This window comes from Bremia lactucae, linkage group LG11 (genome assembly GCF_004359215.1).
Source record: "Bremia lactucae strain SF5 linkage group LG11, whole genome shotgun sequence".
Taxonomy (NCBI): domain Eukaryota; phylum Oomycota; class Peronosporomycetes; order Peronosporales; family Peronosporaceae; genus Bremia; species Bremia lactucae.
The window spans coordinates 2,750,473-2,770,452 of NC_090620.1; the positions used below are offsets into that span (position 1 = coordinate 2,750,473).

General features: G+C 48.1%; 1 protein-coding gene across 1 annotated transcript; it reads right to left on the minus strand.

Moving 5' to 3' along the window:
• Positions 1-418: 418 nt before the first annotated feature.
• Positions 419-2,878, minus strand: CCR75_006360 (uncharacterized protein; the record flags this gene model as incomplete). Its single annotated transcript, XM_067964430.1, has 1 exon — positions 419-2,878. The coding sequence occupies one exon, from the start codon at positions 2,876-2,878 to the stop codon at positions 419-421; it is 2,460 nt and encodes an 819-aa protein (XP_067823754.1).
• Between the last annotated feature and the right edge of the window lie 17,102 nt (positions 2,879-19,980).

Here is a 19,980-nt window from a genome sequence, read left to right on the forward strand (position 1 = left end):
GGAGCGCAGTTTATATTTGCTTCAAAACATTGGAACCAGAGTAGCCTGGCCAACCAGTCTTATCCACGCTTAAGCAAAACAATTAATTTCGTTAAGAAGAACTAGACGATTTGCGGTAACACTATTTCACACGATTGACAACACACGATAATATCTGGAAATGCTTGTTCCTGGCGCCGAACGTACAGCAGCACTCGCTTTCGCTATCCACTACATGGTAAGCGAAAGAAGAAATGTCCTTACAATTAAGCTGCAACCAGCAATGTCGACCGTGGTTTGCTCATCAATATTGTCACACAGCCGAACCGGGTACCACAAAAAGCATTGCTTCTTTGTGAAGTTGAAAAAACCAATTCCAATACTGATTTTATCGTATGCACCAGGATAATCAAGTTTATATGGCTTCAGCAGCGTAAAATTAACTTGAAATTGTCGTCTTTTGGTGCTTTCGGACTCGTTGATCAATGTCGCGCTCGAGCATTTCCTCTTGTAATTGTGCGAGTGCTGGAAATTGCTTTCCATGCAAGGCACTTTCTAGCTCAAAATCCGCGAGCATCAAACGTGCTTCGTCTAATTCTTTTGGACAAAGAACGAGATCAGAATTGTACTTGTCGGCAATAGGGACGACGTGCGACGAAAATACTGTTGCGAGCCCACCGGCCAATGCTTCAAGAAATTTAAAGCGGCCATCCATTAGGCTCCACGCTACATGGAATGGCGTATTCTTTGTGCACAGTCCTTGCATGGTTTTCAAATTGGTATTATTAGCAAAAGTGTGTTGCAAAAGCTCGTGCTCTTTTCGAATAGTGTTGACATCAGTATCCGCGCACGCCATGTTAGCGTGGAGTTCAAGCATCTCATCAAATTCGTCTGAGCTTAAACAAGCAAGATCCTGAGGCATAACTGGCGGCAACACATGGGTCACAACATTGCTTTGATCGTATCTGTTTGTAGTACAAGCAGCGCACTGCTGCTTTAGACTCACGCTAAGTTCGACTAGCGACGCAATCATGTTCACAGCACCATTTGCAAAGCGCTCGGCGGTAACTTGTGCTATTGCAGTGTCTCCATGTCGAGCAAACTCGCTTGACCCTGTGACAAAATTTTCCAAGTGTGTTTTAGACAAAGATACTCGTTTGTCCAACGAGATGTAGTCGGTGGAACTTCGTTTCGACACGAGACCCTTGGTTTCAAAAATTTGGGCTTGTAAATTCGTGATAAACTCTTCTGCCAATCTAGTTATCACGGTGGCTTGCTGGAAAATTGTCACGTGGTGCTCTTCTAAGACATTAAAAACGGCATTAGTGCGAGCTGTTATCCATTGTACAACTTGCAGTCCCGCCCACCACGCGACAGAAACTTTTAACTGCGACTTTGAGCAACTCACTGCTTCAAGATGTAATTGAAGGAACGATGCGTGAGCTACAAGCATATCAACCTCTCGTCCAATTGCCACTGAAGGACTTGAATCACCGTAAGCATCGATATTCAATTGATCCCAAAAGCCAGGGAGTGTCTTGATCTCTGATAGCACGCATGGTTCCTGACGGACATAGGCGCTCATGCTTTTTAGCGTTTTAAAAAATTGGCCATCATCAATAGAACTAAAAAAGCAACGCATAATGTGTTGAACCTGGCAAACACAATTAGAAGTGCGATACAGTACGGATCGGGTTGCCACATTTTGGAAATGAGCAACGACTTTGTTTATATGAGCCGAAAACGGTATCGATCCAGTCGTCGAGATCCCTAAAAGCTTTGATTTCCAATCGGAAAGTACTACAGTGAGCACTCGATCCAACGTATTCCGCATCATAAGATCACACGTGTTGTTTGAATTCGGAATTGCTAGCAAATGAGCACTTCGCAATCCTCCGATTTGATTGTAAAACCGGACACGCAAATCAAGATACGAAAACGATTGAGCATGTACCACCGTGCAAAATTCTAATGAAAATGCCCATGATTCTTCAAGAAAGGTTGAAATGATATTTAGGCTCACTGCAACGCCCAATCGAACAATTTCTGACGTTTGAACCTCACCAAACTCGGGATGCATGTTATTTGTGACACGTGACGTCTGCCACTCCGTCGCAGTTGCATGTTTTTCGCTTGATTTCGATATAGGTTTCGATAAATCATTACATACCACTGAATGATGCCGTCGAAGTACTTTCACAGAGGCTGCAATTTGCGTTCCCGATAACCCTTGCGCCGCTAATTCCATCACGAAATCCAATTGAGCCTTAGTATACAATACCACACGATACATCGGTGGTTCATTTCGAACAACATAGCACTTTTCAAAAGTATTTGGCGGGGGATCCCATCTTGGACAATTCGAAGGCGGTTCCCTTTCATAATGGTGGTGTGTCATGTATTCGTACATTAATCGATCTCTTGTTTGCACCGTGGGCTCGACAGGGCCCATGCCTACCGCAATGACTGCGACGATTTCGACAATAGCTGCCTTGATGTCAAAGCAGCGCCCTCGCTCGTGCAATTCCGGTACCAATACTTCGGCAATTACATTATTAGTACCCCCACGATCGGTGGATGCCGTTGTCATTTTGTCGGTCAATGGGAAAAAAGCGAGTTTTTCGTCGTCACTTAAGTATTTGTACAATTGCCATTGCGTTGGATGCTGTAATTGGTGGTGTTGGGTGTATTGGTCGGGCCGAAACGAGTCGCGAAAGTATTTGACGGTACTTGCACATTTGCGTTTCTTTCCAACGCGTTGCTCGCGGCCAAAATATTTGCAAAACAGGCACACAGCCTCGTCCACGTCTCCTGTCGCACTATTTCGCGAAACTGGTGCAATAGCGAAGCGCAGCTCGTGTCCGGGTAAGTATTTAAGCGTCCGACTTCTTGTGCCCATCTAAAAAAATTAGTGTCTATTCCGCATGATGGTAATAAAGATTGCGAAAAAATATGCTGTAAATGGCTGAGATACATATTTGGCATAAGCTTTTTTTTGCAAATTCTTTTGTGATATTTAGAGCTTGATACACACACACTAGACTCACCGTACTCATTTTGTTGTCGTTCCAAATAGAACATGCAGTAGATTATATGGAAAACACAGCGGCCATGACAAGGACTTTCGGCACAAGCTGCACAATTAATGTTAGAAGCATAAATTATTCAAATGGTCATTTTGATAATAAGTTTATTGACGCGCGACTTATTTTTGCCTGTATTTTGGTGGATTCACGATACGACTGTACTCGACGTTGCATCGAGATAAATAGCACGTACCAACGTATGTGTTCATTTTCGAATCAGTGTGGCCCGCTTCAGCTACTATATCTCCGCTTTTTCAATCACACACAGCTTGCGAGGCGAAAAAAAAATCGTGCTTGGCAGAAGGGATTTATGTAACGGGGCACCGTTTGCTAGTACTGATAATGTTGGAAAAAGTGAGGACAGGCGATGGAAAAGTAATTGGACTTTCCAGAAAGGTTTATACGTGTAGTGAAACGGCTGTCAGATCTCGGCGTGGATGGATGGGCAACGGCTGCACGTTGTTACAAAATCCAGGTAGAGGCAGAGAAGAAGTCAGTGTGAAAAGCATGGCTAAGAGCAAGAAGAAGAGAGGCAGTGCTAGTAAGAACAAACATTACATAATCAAATTTGCCCTCATCTGCCCATTATCAATTTTCTACAGGTTTTGAGCCCAAAGGCTAAAGAAGACGACACCAAGGCCTCACCTTCACGTGTTGCCTCGCCAGGACGCACAGCTATTACACCGCGCACTGCGGCTGTCGCCGGCTCACGAAAGGAGCTCGGCGACCGCCGCCCGCTTGGACCGCTTGGAGAAGCAGGACACTTCCCAGATACGGATCGACGAGGATGAGCGTATGCGCGGTGCCATAGAAAGCGGTATGTTTGCATCGGCTCTCGGCGCGAATATGGGCGCAAGGACGATGACAATCGACACGCTGAGAAACTCACCAGAGCGCAAACCAGCGGCTCGTGAAGCGCGGGCGCCAGGACCGTCACCCGAACTCGGAGGCTCATTGTTCTCATCTTTAGTGACGCGGTCACCGATGCCGTACATGCAACAAGCGAAGGGGCGCGCCCCCGCTGACGACGCATTTCCCCAAGCGGCAAGTCCAGCAGCGCTACTTCAGCAGCAAGAAGCGGTGAGCTATGCGACACCGACGGCAGCCCAACGCAAGCTAACTATCCGTAAGTTCGACGGAACAGAGTTGTATCGTGGCTTGGGATCCGGTTTCTATGATTGGGGAAGACGTTCCTACGACAAGTCGACTTTGCCGAGGCATCGTGCGGTTTTCGGTGGAGCGAAGACGTCAAGGTACTCCTACTAGGCCATTACCTAGCCGGTACAGCCGAGATGTACTACCACAAGCAAGTCAACTTTAGGTGGAACCAGAACTTAACACTGGACTACGTGATGGGACGCTTGTTGGAGACGTTTAAGACGACGATCACCGCCGGCCAGTCTGTGAAACGTTTTTCGCAAAAGAAGGATGCAAAAAGGTCAATGGGCGGAGCATTTCCTGTACATAGTCGCGGTAAGTGATGCACGGGGAGGTGCAGACTCACTGGTACTGGACAATATTGTTCATCAGGCTTCGCCTGAGCTCATGAATGTGATGCGAGCCAAGTACGACCCCACACGGACCGACTACTTAAGACATGCCGAAGAATTGACGCACTTTGCGACATCGATTGAGCTTGAAAGTGGACCGGTTGGGCGTGAGATTGTTGCTGCACATGTCGAGGCGTCGTCCCAGCGCAAAAAATCACGCGGATGTTTTGGGTGTGCCAAGACGGGACACATTCTAGCGAATTGTCGGGGCAAGGGAAAAGTAACCGTTGGCAACATCACAAAGACTAACAATGCCGACATGGCTCTTGCAATTAGCGACAACAAACGTCGTAGGCGTGGAGCCCGCGGCGGGAGAAAGAACAAGGCGCCGACCGAGTCCGTGAATGCTGTCGGAGACGCGACGACTGCAGACCAAGCGACTGGATTTTGGACAGCGGTTCAAGTAGGCACTTGGAAATGATTTCTTGCTGATGCAGGACGCCAATGGGTGCAACCATGAGATCTCGATGGTAAACGGCGAATCTCTCAAGATCACGATGGTTAAAAGTGTCCATCTGCGTGTGATTGCAAACGGTGGAGATCGTATGATCACTCTTACCGATGTCTGCCTGGCGCCACAGCTTGCGCGCAACATCGTCTCGTACAAAAAACTGGAGCAAAAAAGATTTGTGCTTGTCTACAGAGGATCAGGTCGCTCCCTAGTGCGACGCAGTGATGGGGAGATCGCATTTGACGTCACAATGCAGACGAACGTGCTGTACGTCAAAACATCAGTGACGCCGGTGGAACAAAAGAACCCAAGAGATGTTTTAATGGCGGTGATATTTAACGCAGGGTCAAGCATGCCAGCAGACGATGTGCAGAGTGGATCACTTATGCACTTCCATGCACGTATGGGACACCTGTCCCTTGACACGATCGAACGAATGGCAAAGACGCCTGGTTCGGGTATCAAGATTACAAACAACAATCGGACCGTTTGTAATTCGTGCAAAGAAGGAAAGCAGATGAAGAACAAATAGACTCGGACGGACATCGGGAAGAACGCGCCTATCGATCAGATCGGCGGAGTGATTTACTCAAATTTGAAAGGTCCGCGAGATTGACTTGGTATTCGCTACCTGGTTAACTTCGTCGATCACAAGTCGAACTGCTGTCACGTTTTCCTAGCACCGACGAAGGACAAGGCTGCGAAAATATTCGAGGACTTCGTGCTGGTTTTGAGCGCATGTTCGAGAGCAAGATACACATTTTGCGAACGGTCGGAGGCGAGTACAATAATGTCGATCTGTTCTGCCAGCGCACAGAAATTGCGCGACAATAAGCGAAGCACGGAAACAGGCGTCCAACGGCAAAGCTGAGCGCATGCATCGGATGATACTTAACATGGCACGCAGTATGATCTTCGCAAGTCAACTCCCTCTCAAGTTCTTGGGAGACGCAGACGAATACTCGTCTTACATCAAGAATAGAATCCCGACGCGATTTAATACAGGACGAGCATCGCCAATGGAGATTTTGACAAAGAAAGCGACCAATATTCGAGGGATCGTTGCGTTTGGGAGCATATGCGCTGTGTACAACAGGCCCACAGAAGAACTTGCTGACACAGCGATCGCAAGTCGGAGTAATCATTGGAATCAGCAGCGTAACCAAGGGATTTTGTGTGTTTGTACAAAAGGAAAACAAGATGGTGACGACTCAGCACGTCGTGAACATCGAGACGCTCAATGCGGAGCAAAACATTCAGCTGCAGCGCTCATTAAAGTATGATGAAAATCAAGTGATTACGAGTGAAGTCGCAGGTCCAGAAAAAATACTCCAGAGCGCTCACAAGGAAAAGAAGAATTAGAAGCGTGAGGCGCATGGCACGAGATCAAGGTCGATACGTGAAGCTGTAGCCAGCGACCAGGAGGAGTCGGCTCAAATTTCGGACATTGTGAGTTATGTCTTCGAGAGAGACCCGAAAAATTACGGCGAAGCTATGTGCAGCTCAATGCTTGAGGCCTGGAAGAAGGCGATGCACGAAGAGCTGACGGCTCTTGAAGACAGCGGTGTGTGAAAGCTGATAAAGCACCTTGCCAATTGCAACGTTTTACACACGAAACGGGCAAACGGACGCGCAAGGGGACATCGAGAGGCTCAAGGCGAGATTGTTTGCGTGCGGCAACGAGCAAGTCCTAGGCGTGGAATTTAGTTTCACTCTCGCTTCCGTCATGAACATGTCGACAATGAAAGTGATACTGGCAGTCGTGGCGACGTGGAAGGTGCCGGCAAAGCACGGGGATATTTCTGATGCTTATGTCATGGCGGACATAGGAGCGCACCTTGACATTTATTCGCAAGCCCCTCAAGGCATGGACGTCGAGTACAAGACGCTCAAGAGTCTCGGCGCGAGAAGAAACAACGACTTGGTGCTTCAGCACCCCTCCCTTGAACGACAATCACTCTGATTCTAATTGAATAAAGTGGTCACTATAAGACCACATAATTGAAAACGATGTTGATTGGTCAGCGCCATCATTTTTGATTCTATCGCATGGTTAACAAGTCCATGCGGTATGCATATAGTGCGGCGTGTGGGGTACTTCATTTATAGGCGTAGTGGCCCATTTTTTGGCAGCAATTGCATTTCTGTAATCGTATGAACTTGAATATCGCTCTTTAAATACGAGAGATCCGTGGGTTCTGGACCTCCGTTTTCTTGTCTTCGGCGGTGAATGATAAGCACCAGAGTGGACAAAAGCCTCTTTAAGCCTAAAGTCCTCTTGTACCGCTATAGAGATCGCTTCGTCTAACGAATCTAATTCTGCCACAGCAGGTCCTGCCAGACCTTTAACAAACACAATTACCTGTGTTTGTTTATCTACTGGATGACTAACGATACAACTGACAAAGTATTGTGTGTTTGGGCATAAGCGTGAATATCACGCTTGCCCTGCTTCAAATCCAGAAGCTCCTCTCGAGCCCTGAATTCGGCACGTGGCGGCTCAAATGATTTTCTGAGCCGGGCCTTAGAGATCTCATACGACCCAAAGACTAATGGGTGTGAAGCGTGACCCCCAAGGCCCAAGATTGGCACGTCCGGCTAAGTTGGACATGCCAAATTTCACTTTTGTCGCATCATCACTGATACGACGAGCTTCTATGGCGTCGTCTATTTCGACGAACCATTTTAAAAGGGAGTCGTTCTCAACTGCTTCAAACTTAGAGATTTCGATCATTAAGCTTTCGGGTCGACGCGGAAGGGGGTCCATTAGCAGCATGTACATGCTGCTGTCCTAACAATTCCATCTGTTGAGAACCCTGTTCTCGCAACACCTCTGTCTTGAGAGCCTTGCTGGTGGAGCAAGGCTACTTTCTCTTTGGCCCCGTCGAGTTCGTGTTGAATGAACTCGGCTATGGCTGCATGCTGTTCATCTCTGCCCAGAGTGAACAGCATATAGCCAAAGTCTGGCCCGCCTACGAACACCGAGCTCATTCGTTCGATCGCTCCTTCTTCGAGGTCACTTAAGTGAGGAAACTACTCACGCGTTGTGTGGTAACCTTCTTGAGGGGCTTGGAAGCTCCCTCATTCTTCATACAACATGTCCACGTTGGAATGGGATAGTGCGTGGGCTACCAGGTGTAACGGGGCACCATTCACTTGTAGGAAGGTTTCTAGGAAGCTAAGGGTTTTTTTAGCTACCAATGGGTGATTCAACTGATTAGAATTAGGGAAAAGTAATTGTGTAATTATATAATAAGTTTCCTAAGTAACGATCTTCTATCTACTACTGAGCTTATTATATAAATATCTAACTAAATATGGCTCCTCCTTGCGCACCGCACAATCGTGTCTTGAAACGATTGGCGGGGTTGATTTAGACTTAAATCCACCAATCAATAGAGCTAATGTCTCATTGTCGAACATATCAAATTTGGTATTAATCGAACTATTCCAGTCAAAATTAATAAAGATAATAATTTTGTACTTCTTTGCTTATTTCCTATTATAGGAAATATACTCATGTAACGGGAACCCCGTTACTGACGTGATGCGGGGATTCCGGACGTCGTTGTCCTCGTCACGCGATTCGATTGATAACGCGTTCTTGTCCGATGGGTGCCTATAGTCGACCAGGTCACAACGAATTCGAGCTCTCCGGCGATTGAAAATGCAGACCTTTGCAATGAAATTGCGGTGCAGACATTGCAGAAATCAAATAAACAAGATGCTTGAAGGAAAATAAACAAGGAAGCGCTTGGTGTCACGAATGAAGACAACCTAGCACGTTCTGTATCATCACGGCAGCCGCTTAAGGATGAAGCATCATCCTCAAGCAACTGCCCTGATAATTATCTCGTGAGATATTATCGCCACGAGCCGCGAGAAATGTCGTTGTCGCAAGTTAAAAGGTATATAACATATGTTGTTTGAAGATTTTCTAATGTTGTTTTGTCATTTTGCCTATTCAGTGAATGGCAACAATGTTTGAATATGACGTTATGGCTGGTCATGAGAAAGAGGGGCATATTTTGAATTTAAAAAAGGGGAAGAGTAAGAAGTTGGAGTCAAAAGAGAGGCATTTATAAAATTTCTCATTATTTAAGTCACAAGGTTAATCAGCTTTTTATTTTATTAATTGTCAGCGCCTCATATTGGTTCTTTTAAATTAAATGTCCATGCAACATGTATTTCTCTTAATATTTTGAGATGTGAGTTTCTCTTGCCCCATGCTCCGCAGTCCTGTAATTCATCGGTTGTCAATGGCTGCTATTCTCACTGTCAGCGTCATAGTTGGTCGAAAAAAATAGCTCGTTTACGTGGTCAACCGTTGCTCGCGAAGGTTCTTAAATGAAAATTGGAAAAAAAGGTACCAAAATTGTAGGTGGGCACATCCTAATGTGGGCACATCCTAATGTGGGCACATCGTAATGCGGCCACGCTCTACATAGACACACACCCTTTCACAGCGAGGAAGCGGTTTAACCTGCTTTTCTTGCGTGCAGTGAGGTAGTTGTGGTGGGCGCGTTAGCGACCTCACCCAACGCACTAAGTACTTTAGTTTAGTGTCGTCAGGGAAGCGGTAATCCGGCTCCTCGTGCGCACTTACCAAGTAGGAAGTGGATTTCACACTGATTTATATTTAATCGTATTAAATACAAATACCTATTTTTACCAACCAAAGTGTCATCTCTATAGATAACACTTAATACGTATTGCGAGCGTATTTTTTAGATACCTCGCGTAACGGATGACGCTAGGCGTCATCCCTCCTAATGTGAATGCACCCACTTCATTGCTCTTATCATTGTCTTTTGCTCTTATATTGTAAGGTGCATGCTGACTGCCAACCTAGGCATGTTTCCGTCGATTCAGCTCTCATAGGGCTCCGTTGTCCACCACGATGAGGTAGTAGGATCTTGGCGATGGCAGATTAGATAAATCGTAGCCAGGAAGGTCCCAATCGAATGGACACAACGGTCTCGCATGTGGATGCGTCAAGGAAGTCTGCAAAAAGGTGGCAAATCCTTGATGCTTCATCGGTGTGCTTTCCTCCGACGCCTCGGTAGATCAGTCGGGAGAGCGTCAGACTGAAGATCTGAAGGTCCCTGGTACGATCCCGGGTCGCGGCACCTCGCTCGCGCTTCGTCCGCCTGTTGCTCACGCTTCATTGCTCTAATCATTGTTTTTTGCTCTTATATTATTAGGTTCATGCTGACTGCCACCCTAGGCATGTTTCCGTCGATTCAGACTAGTTCTGTTATTTTAAAAGCAAAGTCACTGCTAGCTACGGTTCACCACTTCTTATGTCTAAGCAGAAATTAAGTTTAATAAGCTATATTATTGACTAAAGCCAAAAATACTGCGAATCAATGTTTACTTCTTAAAGCCTTAGCATTCAAAATGGTCGCCGACTGGCTTGTTGTGACAGCCTTCAATTTAATTAAGCCAATAACAATAAGGCAGCGCCATGCGATGCTACGGTACACTAATTTTCATGCCATAGCAGAAACAAAGAATAGTAAGTTATATTTATCAGCCAAAGCCAACAATACTACAAATTCAACTTCACTTCTTAATGCTTAAGCAATCAAATTGGTCGCCGACTGGCTACGAATGACTTCCATAAATTCGGATATTCCATTTAATGTATCACTACTCCTAGCTACGGCTCACCACATTTTCATACATCATCAGAACCAAGTTTAAATAAGCTGTATCGTGGGTGCGAAGTTTGTCAACGGGTAAAGCCGAGTGCTTCATCCCGTGCTCCGTTACAACCTCTGCCCGTTCCGGCAGAGTGTTAGCAGACCGTAATAATGGACTTCGTTTGGTTTGCCGCATCGTTATACGGCCAGCCGCATGATCGCTCTTAATTTCCGCACCAACTGAATACTTCAGCTCATGTGCATCACATACACAAGGGTTGGAATACAAATGTGAACCACACCTGAGTGCGGGGTCCGAACGTAAGGAAAGAAAGATCCACGAAGTAGTCGCACCAGTTCTAGAGGAATAACTCGGTGAACTGCGGCCCGTCGTCCACGATTGACGAGAGCGTCTTGGAAATAGATAAGGCTCGCTGCTCAAGACTGGGATCCTTGAAATACAGCCTGCTTTTTAAATTCTTTGCAGTAGAAACAAATTAGAAGCATTTAGTAGCCTGACTTATTACTGTAGTTAGTCTGCTTAAAGTTCTCAATATTTAACAATTTAGAACTTCCTCTGTAAGTTGCTGTGTGGCCCTGTCACACCTGGTATCAGTTGTACTCAATCTTGCGGCCAAAGATTCAAAATTTTGGATGGCACTCAGGATGGATGCCCCTGAGGACTATATGTTTCTCGAACAGGACTATCCTCACCTTTTCGATGACCAGTGTGCGACGCTTGAAAGAATGGTCAGGTTCCCTTCCCTGGCTGCCGACCAACAAAGGGATCGAGTTGTGCGCTATAGACGCAACGAGTCCTCTCTCATTGATCGCGTGAGTACGGCGGCGCAAGATGCCGAACGTACGGCAGTGAGCTGAAGCTTAGGGCGCCTCTTCGACGCCGGTGTCGTATACGCCGCGTCAAGGAATGTCGAAGCCTGTAAAGATCCGCGTCCCCACGCGATAAGAAGGACGCGGAAAGCTTGGTCTTCTGGATCCGGGAGATCGAGGTTGCGCTGAGCGCAGGCCAGATTCGCTACGCGATGCTTCAAGTGGATTTTTCCCTTTCGAACCTGGGAGGTCGGGCAAGGGCGTAGGCTATGGCCAAAAAGACGTCAACTCCGGAATACTTTGTCTCGTGGGAGTCCATGTCTTAGGAGAAGCGAACGACATTTCGGATCGCCACCGTGGCGTACCGGCATCGGTCGATGTTCTTGCGGAGCATGCAAGTAAACTGGTCCTTATAGGACAATGTCATGGAGCTCCAAAATTTGAAAGCCGCCATGGCCGGGGCTTCGTTGTCGGAAGAAGCAAAGGTCACGGTGTTCATGGACGGTGTCCGAGTCGGTCTTGTTTGCACTAAAACTCTTTCGCCGCCAAGCGACTACGTGCAACGAAGCGTGCATATAGCTTTGCTGGAAGAACACTGCACGAAATCAGCCCAGGGCCACGTCGGGTCGACGGAATTCGCCGAGGCCCAACCCCCATGAAGATATCATCGGCCTAATGAGCGCGTCCGCGCTGAGAAATTCGAGGGTCGGTGGCCGCTGTTTCGTGTGTAATGCGCTTGGGGATTATTGCAGAAACTGCCTTTATAAGTCATGGAGGTAGTCCAAGGCAAGCCTGCTTCGACGAAGCAAACGCTGAACGCAATGAGCGTTGTAAAGTCGGGAAAAAGTCTTCTAGTAGGCACGAGATGGCCTACTGGGAGGTTACTCGCTCTTAAGAAAGGAGGAAGGACGCCTCCTCTTCCTGAAGAACAAATCCCGGGGACAACTCTGCTGTGTTTTTCTGTGGCCGCTGTGCAGTCAAACTTGTTGGTGGTTACCGCTAAGGTAAAGAAGTACGAAGACCTAATTACGGTTTTGATTGACTTGGGCGCGTCATACAACTTCGCGACTTAGGCCTCTGTGGATAAGAATCAAGTGTTGTACGCCAAGGCTATTGAAGGCTCGAAGAGCAACAGCAAGATGTCCGTTCGCCTAGCGATAGGATCGATCGTATCGACTCGTAAGGTTTATTACCTTTAATAAGTAAGTTTGATGAGCTTGACCCCGGAAAATCATTCATTGTTTTGGATATGGATGATCGGTATGATTTCATCCTTGGGATGCCATGGCTTATGAAGCATGAGCCATAAATCGTCTGGTGTAGTCGCACCATAGGTGCTAGTCAAAAACCACTTGGAACGAGTCTGGGTTGGTGAGTATCATTCTCGTCACGCGATGGATTTGTGCACGAACATCGCATTTGACGCTCGGAACGCCTCTTTGCCGGTTCGGCGGAGGTGGTGCATGAAGAAGGCCGCCAAGTATTGACTGGGACCTTAGTAGGTATTGAGGCATGTAAGCCTCCACAAAAAAAGGAAGTCGCGATCGAGGGTGGTTGCGCAGCGGTAATGCTGTGGCCACTACTGTTCAGGAAGACGAAGTCGTTGATCGACGCGCACGTGAAGAAGATGGGTTTACTCCTTCACAGGAAATCGCAGTCGCTGGACGACTCGTAAAAGGTGGTGAGGCTGGGTCAGTCTCCACCTAGGAAGAAGCAGTCGCTGGGCGAAGGGCACGTGGCAAAGATGGGTTCACTTTGTCGCGGAAAATCGCATTTGTTGGACAGCGCGTACAAGGCGGTAAGATTGGCTCAGTTCCCGCACAGGAAGGCGTAATATCACGGCGATACGCACAAGATGGGGCTGGTTCAGGCTCCTAAATTGGAGATCATAGTCGCGGATTGACATTACATGGACGGGATTGCGGTGGAACCGCTTTCTAAGATCAAAAAATGTAAGAGCTTGAGGAGATATCGCAAAGGGAATTCCTAGCGGACCTCAAGGAGGGTTTGCTAGAATATGTGGTCTTCATACGTCGCGAAGCGACGTCTGTAGAGTTGAACACATCTTGGGTCATGGAGCCGGAGGTGTTGGACGAGGAGAACAAGTCACATTATCAGAACAAGTACGGCTCGGCCATCCTGAAGAGTCCCAGGGATCCATTTTATCCTCTATGGAAGGAGTTTGCGGATGAGGTCTTGAAAACCTCCCTCGGTGTTACCTCCGGATCGAGGTGTACGCAACGAGATTGATCTGGAGCCGGGTACAAAGTACTTTACGACGCGTCAATCGCCACTGCTCAAGGAGCAAGTAAACGCTACTGACGCATTCTTTGCGAAAAGCACGCAGCAGGCCTAGCACAAGAGTCGAAGTTGCCACACTCGTCGCTGACGTTTTGTGTACATAAACCCAATGGGAAATGGCGCATGGCTCATGCTTTTAATAAGCTGAATGCGGCCACAATTTCGGCATCTACGTCATTCCTTTGAAGAATGTGTTGCAGAACAACATGGCCGGATGCAGCATTTTTAGCGCGCGACACAATCGATAGCTATTATTAACTACTTATGTGGGAATCAAATATTCCTCTCACAGCAGTGAGTATTCCCAGTGGGATATTGTGGGAATGGTTGGTAATGCCCCAAGGGCTTTCCACGCTCCAGCTCTGTTTAATAGGCTGGTTAAGCATGTCTTTCGGCCGATGCGGCACTTCGCGCAGACGTATTCCGACGATATATGCATTCACAGCAAGGCTGAAGGGGGAAAACGGATGTTCAGGTGCATATCGAGCACCTTCGAGCGATGCTGATGTGTATCCGCGAGAATCGACTATTGCGAGCATCAGCAAGTGCCTGTTTGGGGCGGAAGAGATTCCCTTTTTGGGATGTTTCATTGGGAAGGGTGGAATCCGTGCGGATCCAGAGAAAATACGTGCACAATGCCAACGCCGTCATCCCAGAAGGATTTACGCAAGTGGTTGGGTCTCGCGTACTATTTTCACAAGTACAGCGAGAAATACGCAAAGATGGCCAGGCCATTGACCAACTTGCTGAAGAATTACGTGGTCTGATCGTGGACTGAGGGGGCCTAACAAGCTTTTGAAGCGATTAAGTGGAGCCTACAGTCGGCAGACAAGAATCGTCCATTTACTGTGGTGTGTGATGCATCAGACTTTGCCATTGACTGTGCTCTGTTGCAGCTGTGTGCCAATGGTTATGAATGGGTAACTCCATTTCAATCGCGTCAGCTCAAGACCGCTGAGAAGAATCATCCAGTGCACGATAAGACACTTCTCGCAATGAAGAACGCCCTTGTCAACTTTCGGGTTCACCTGCTGTGCAGCAAACCCTTTGTCGTCTATACAGACCATGCCTCCTTGAGGACGGCGACTCAGTCGCCCCATTTATCACAGCGTATAGCGCGATGGCTCTCATCTTGTAAAATACAACTTTACGGTGAATTACAAGCCAGGAAAGCAGAATGTGCCAGCGGACGCTCTGTCGAGACGTCCTGATTATGAATTGCCCCACGTTGTGCACCTTGAATCGTCAGTGTTCGAGCTTATACGCAAGACGAAATGTTAAAGACCCGGATTTTCAAGGGGTTGTAGAGGCGTTGAGCGCCTCTTCGGAAACCGTTAAATTATTGCTCAAGTTTAATCTAAGTATCTTTCTAGGAGTGTTGTAAGGATAATCTTTCTAGGTGTGTTGTAAGGATAATTAAAATTAAAGAAAGGTAAATGCCAAGCAATTCAGTGATTCACTCCACTTACATTTTACTTTTTGAATCAATTAATTGACGAAGCGCCAGCGGCATATTTTCATCGGTATAGTCTGTTTGATGGACTCCTGTTGTACAGTGTGAATATGGGGGATGAAACACGCGTGGTTGTCCCTAACGACGAAGGCTTACGTAACCGGATCCTCTATGAGGCACATGATACGCCGAATAGTGGACATTTGAGGCGCGAAAAGACGTACACGTCTGTGATGCGTAACTTCTGGTGGCCCCACGGTACAAGTGGGTTCGGTCGTATGTCAAGACGTGCGAGACTTGTCAACGTCTTGTGAAGCCTCTGCCGTCATTGGAAGCACCGCTACAGATTTTGCCGGTCCCAGCGGACTGTTGGCGCTCAGTGAGCATGGACTTCATCGTCAACCTTCCGGCGGATAGGCATGGCCCATACGGGCATTATGGTATTTGTCTGTCGCCTCAGCAAGATGGTGCGACTAGTGGCGGTTCGCCGAAGCATTACAGCACCGCAGGCGGCCCATCTTTTCATGGACAATGTGTTTCGACATTATGGCCTTCCGGAGTCTTTCGTGAGTGATCGAGATCGTCGAATAAGTCCGCCTTTTGGCGATATTTTTTCAGACGATGGAAACTCGAATGGATATGTCGACGGTGGATCATCCCCAGACGGACGGTCTGACCGAACGGGTCAACCACGTTTTAAAGGATGTGCTTCGATGTGTTTGCGTGGATGAGCCTTTCAAATGGAGTGCGCAATTAGCGCAAGTAGAATTCGCAGTGAATAATGCGGTGCATTTGTCGACAGGGTTTTCCCCGTTCTATGTGAATGGGTTGCGGCATCCGCGTACTCTTCTATCGTTGTCAATGACTTCTAATGTGGATGCGGAAGAGGCTGTCGCTGATGACCTGAGAGGCCTAAATGGGGTTCGACCGTCGGTCAAATGCAATTTGCTGACGTTTGTTGATCCCGGTGAAGCCATTAGGCTATGTGGCAGGGACGCCATGGCTGCTGCTCAAGACCTTTAAAAGAAAAACAGTGACAGTAATGATCGTCGGAATACGCAAGTGTTTAAGACTGGTGATTTGGTGCTACTTTATGCCAACAACCTACCTATGCACGCGGTATCAGCGGTCGGGAGTACGAAGCTTCGTCCGCGTTTCGTGGACGGTTCACTGTCATTGGTGCGCACGGCAATCTCCACACCTTGAACTTGCCATCGGCTATGGCAACGCACCAGACATTCTATGTTGGGATGCTCATGGCCTACCTTGATCCGGCTGACCGGTCTGAAACAGACGCAACAGTTGACCCATCATTTGACGAAGGTCATCAGCCGAGAACGCAGCAGACTCCTCACTTGGTGGATGATCGATCATCCCTGAAAGATTCGCAGGTGACCCCAGGTGGCCCCGATGGGTACGACGGATGACCCAAGAGGTACGCAGACTGGCGCGAGGGAGGTGCAGGAGCCTGCGTGAACTCGCAAGGTGGTGCTCAAGGATCTCCACTCGATCAAACAACGACGCCAGCACGCGCTGATGGTAATTGAAAGTCCTTGTCCATCGTCGCACTCAAATACCCGATCCTGTCGTCGAGCTGAGTCGCAAGCTGCTCCAAGCGTTGCCGTTGACGGCTCTGTGATTCCTCACAATGTTTCACACGACGATCATCCGCATGATCATGGTCCTCGAGGACGCGGACATGATCCCTCAAGGCAGATAGGTCGTTGCGACATGCTGCCAAGCGATCTTGGCAGGACGCCAGTGAGGTCTGAAAGGGTCGTAACTCCCCAGACGAATCCGATGAACTATGGTGGTATGATCTGTCCTTCTCAAGCGTTGTAGGGTCACGACGAGGAGCGATAGTTCCATGTGGAAAATCTGGTCGGTCACACCGTAAGGCGGAACGGCAGGAGTTCTCGGTAAAATGGCGTGGCTACCCAAAGGCCCGTTATACGTGGGAGTAGGAGGACCGCTTAGAGGAGGACTGCGCGGACCTCGTGAGCGCTTATAGGTTCTGTCACTCAATCAATCTGCGCTAACCGGGCCTAGATGGCTCTTCGGGGCGATGTCGTGGGGTAGTTTCCCCTTTTGGATTCTGATGATGACTTCTTAGAGAATGAGCGTCGGGGTGGAATTGTCTTGGTCGATACGACGATAGACATCCCATCGCCGATCAGCAACTGCCTTGGCCATGCGAAATCGGAGACGTCGAAGCGCCAACCAGTCGAGCCGATGCGGCAAATTGAAAAATTAGGGGATGGAATATCCCGTGGCGGTAAGCCACTGGCGGAATTGGTATTCGTAAGCCTGTCGGCCGACGTCTGTGTCATCACAAGGATGAGTGAATCGACTTCGCTTATTTGCGTGTGAGAGAAATCATGGGGCGGTGCCGTACCCCTTGTTTCTCCTCATCACGCAACTCCTGCTAGTCCATTTGGAACTAGCGGAGCCACTTTCACTAATGTTCCTTTTCATAGACAGACACCAGTCCCGGCGCGTCGACACGGGAGGTGTCAACCGGTTCCCAAGCATCGAAACTCTTCAGGTATCCTCTCCAGTGGACGAGAATCTGCTTATGCTTCACGGAGCGGTGGGCAGGCAGCCTTCCAACAAGGAAGCGGTGGACAAGCAGCCTTCCAACAAAGAAGCGGTGGTTAAGCAACCTTCCAACAAGGAAGCAATGGTTCCAAGCAGCATCCACCAATGCAGGCGGCGCCTGATAGGAGTGGCGTTTACGCCCAGCTACTCGTGGCGCCTATGCTGCTTCCGTTCGTTTTAGCGTTGAGCTCTGCTGAGGATGTTGACCTGACGGTCTGTGTCCCCATCGTCTCCTTAGACGTTGGTGTCTGTGATCTTGTGGTGAGCGTCCTTTTCAGTGGTCCGCGTTGCAACTGGGTGGGTCTTGATATGCTGCGGGAGTATGGGCGTAAATTCCGCTCCTATCTGTCGCCGCCGTATTGTGGATGCTCTGAACCATTGGTTTTTTTTTGGATGGTTGCTTAACTGTGGTTCTTTGTTGGGAGGCTGCTTGTACGGCTTGTTTGTGGAAGGTTGCCGCCCACTGTTTCGTGATTTAAGGTGATTCGTCCATTGTTTTGGATATCTTAAGCGTTTTTTGTTTGGGATGCGGTTGGCACTCCTTTCGTCGTGCCTGGAGGTTGTGCAAAACTGCATTTTTAGGGCCCTCTGGTTGCAGTGGAGTTGCGGGCGTTGCTGATGAGGGAAATACGTGGTACGGTGCCGCGCGATGATTTCCTGTGGCGCAGGTCGGCGAATGCTCGCTCGTCCTTGTTTTGCCACATCGGAACATGGCTAGAAACGGTGCAGGAATTCTGCTTCGTATTGGTCGGTTGTTTCATTTCAACGCAAAATGACCGGGATCGGGGAAACACGGCCAAGTGCTTTCCCTTGAGCCTTCCACGATTTGTAGACGCCATAATAGCTATGAGCGTCTATAGTGGCGCGCTCTAGGAGCGACGCACTAGTTCCATCCGAACGAGGCCATTCGGATGGAGTGGCATACGTGGTTTGTCACCAGTCACATAGCCGCGTTCTATTCGGCTTAATTGCGGCACCGAAAGGATACGATCACGTGCCGTCGGTGGAGCTTTGAGCTCAGGATTTTCTACATCAGAGTCCCCATTGTGGCTGAAGGTCTGAACGACAGATGATGTTGTTATTATAATCAATTGAGAACCACCTGTCCATAAAGGTGCAGCGCTCTCATGAATGGTCGCTGTGTCAGCTAGCGCAGACGACGAGACAGGTGCCTTGTTGACGTCATGGAAATTTTCTTTCGCAACATTAGGCGTCTCTCTGTTGAGACCAATGTGTGAATTTTAGATCGGCATTATAGCGCCCTCACACTTCCACATTAGTTCGCTGAACTCATCACTATTATGAGGCAATGGCAGCGGTGACGACTCATTATAATTAACTATAAGCGACGGATATATATCCTCACTGTACAAGTGGTGTAGATCTTGTGTCCAATTGACAGCGTGATAGCCTCAGTTGCTGTCAGCGCTGCAACAGTGACAGTAGGCGACGGCGGCATAATATTGCGATACGTACGCTATGTTTGGGTGGTGTGCGGGTGTCTTTGCAGACGACCCATCAGCTCTGCCCATTTTAGGTGGCATGAGGAGCGCCGTGGGATGACACCCTAGCTGGGGCACACACTGGTCGCTGATAGTGGTTGAGAGGACTAAAAGCGGCGCGTTAGAAGCTCGCTGTCCCTCGTTCCATCTGCTGACAATCTTACAAAATGTAAAAATCGTTCTTAAAGATGGGGGGTGTAACGGGCTAAACTTGCTCTGTGTTACAGAAACCCATTAAGTACACTTTGCGCACTTAGCGGGATCGTCAATTACTTAATGAGAAGTACTTAGACCTTTGGTGCAAAACGTAACCCACCCTTGTGTATGTGATGCACGTCGGGGTATTCACATCGAAAGGGTTGACGACTAGCCCCCATTTTCGTCATCTGTAATTGAGGTATTCAGAATAATACGCTCGCAATCTATGAGTGCATATCTATAGGTATGGCATTTATTGATTGGTCAAACGTTTAATGTTAATTCGATTGAATAAAATCCAGTCATAAAACTACTTCCTACTTAAAAAGTGCGCACATAAAGCCGGATTAACGCTTCCGTGACAACACTTATCCTAACGTACTTAG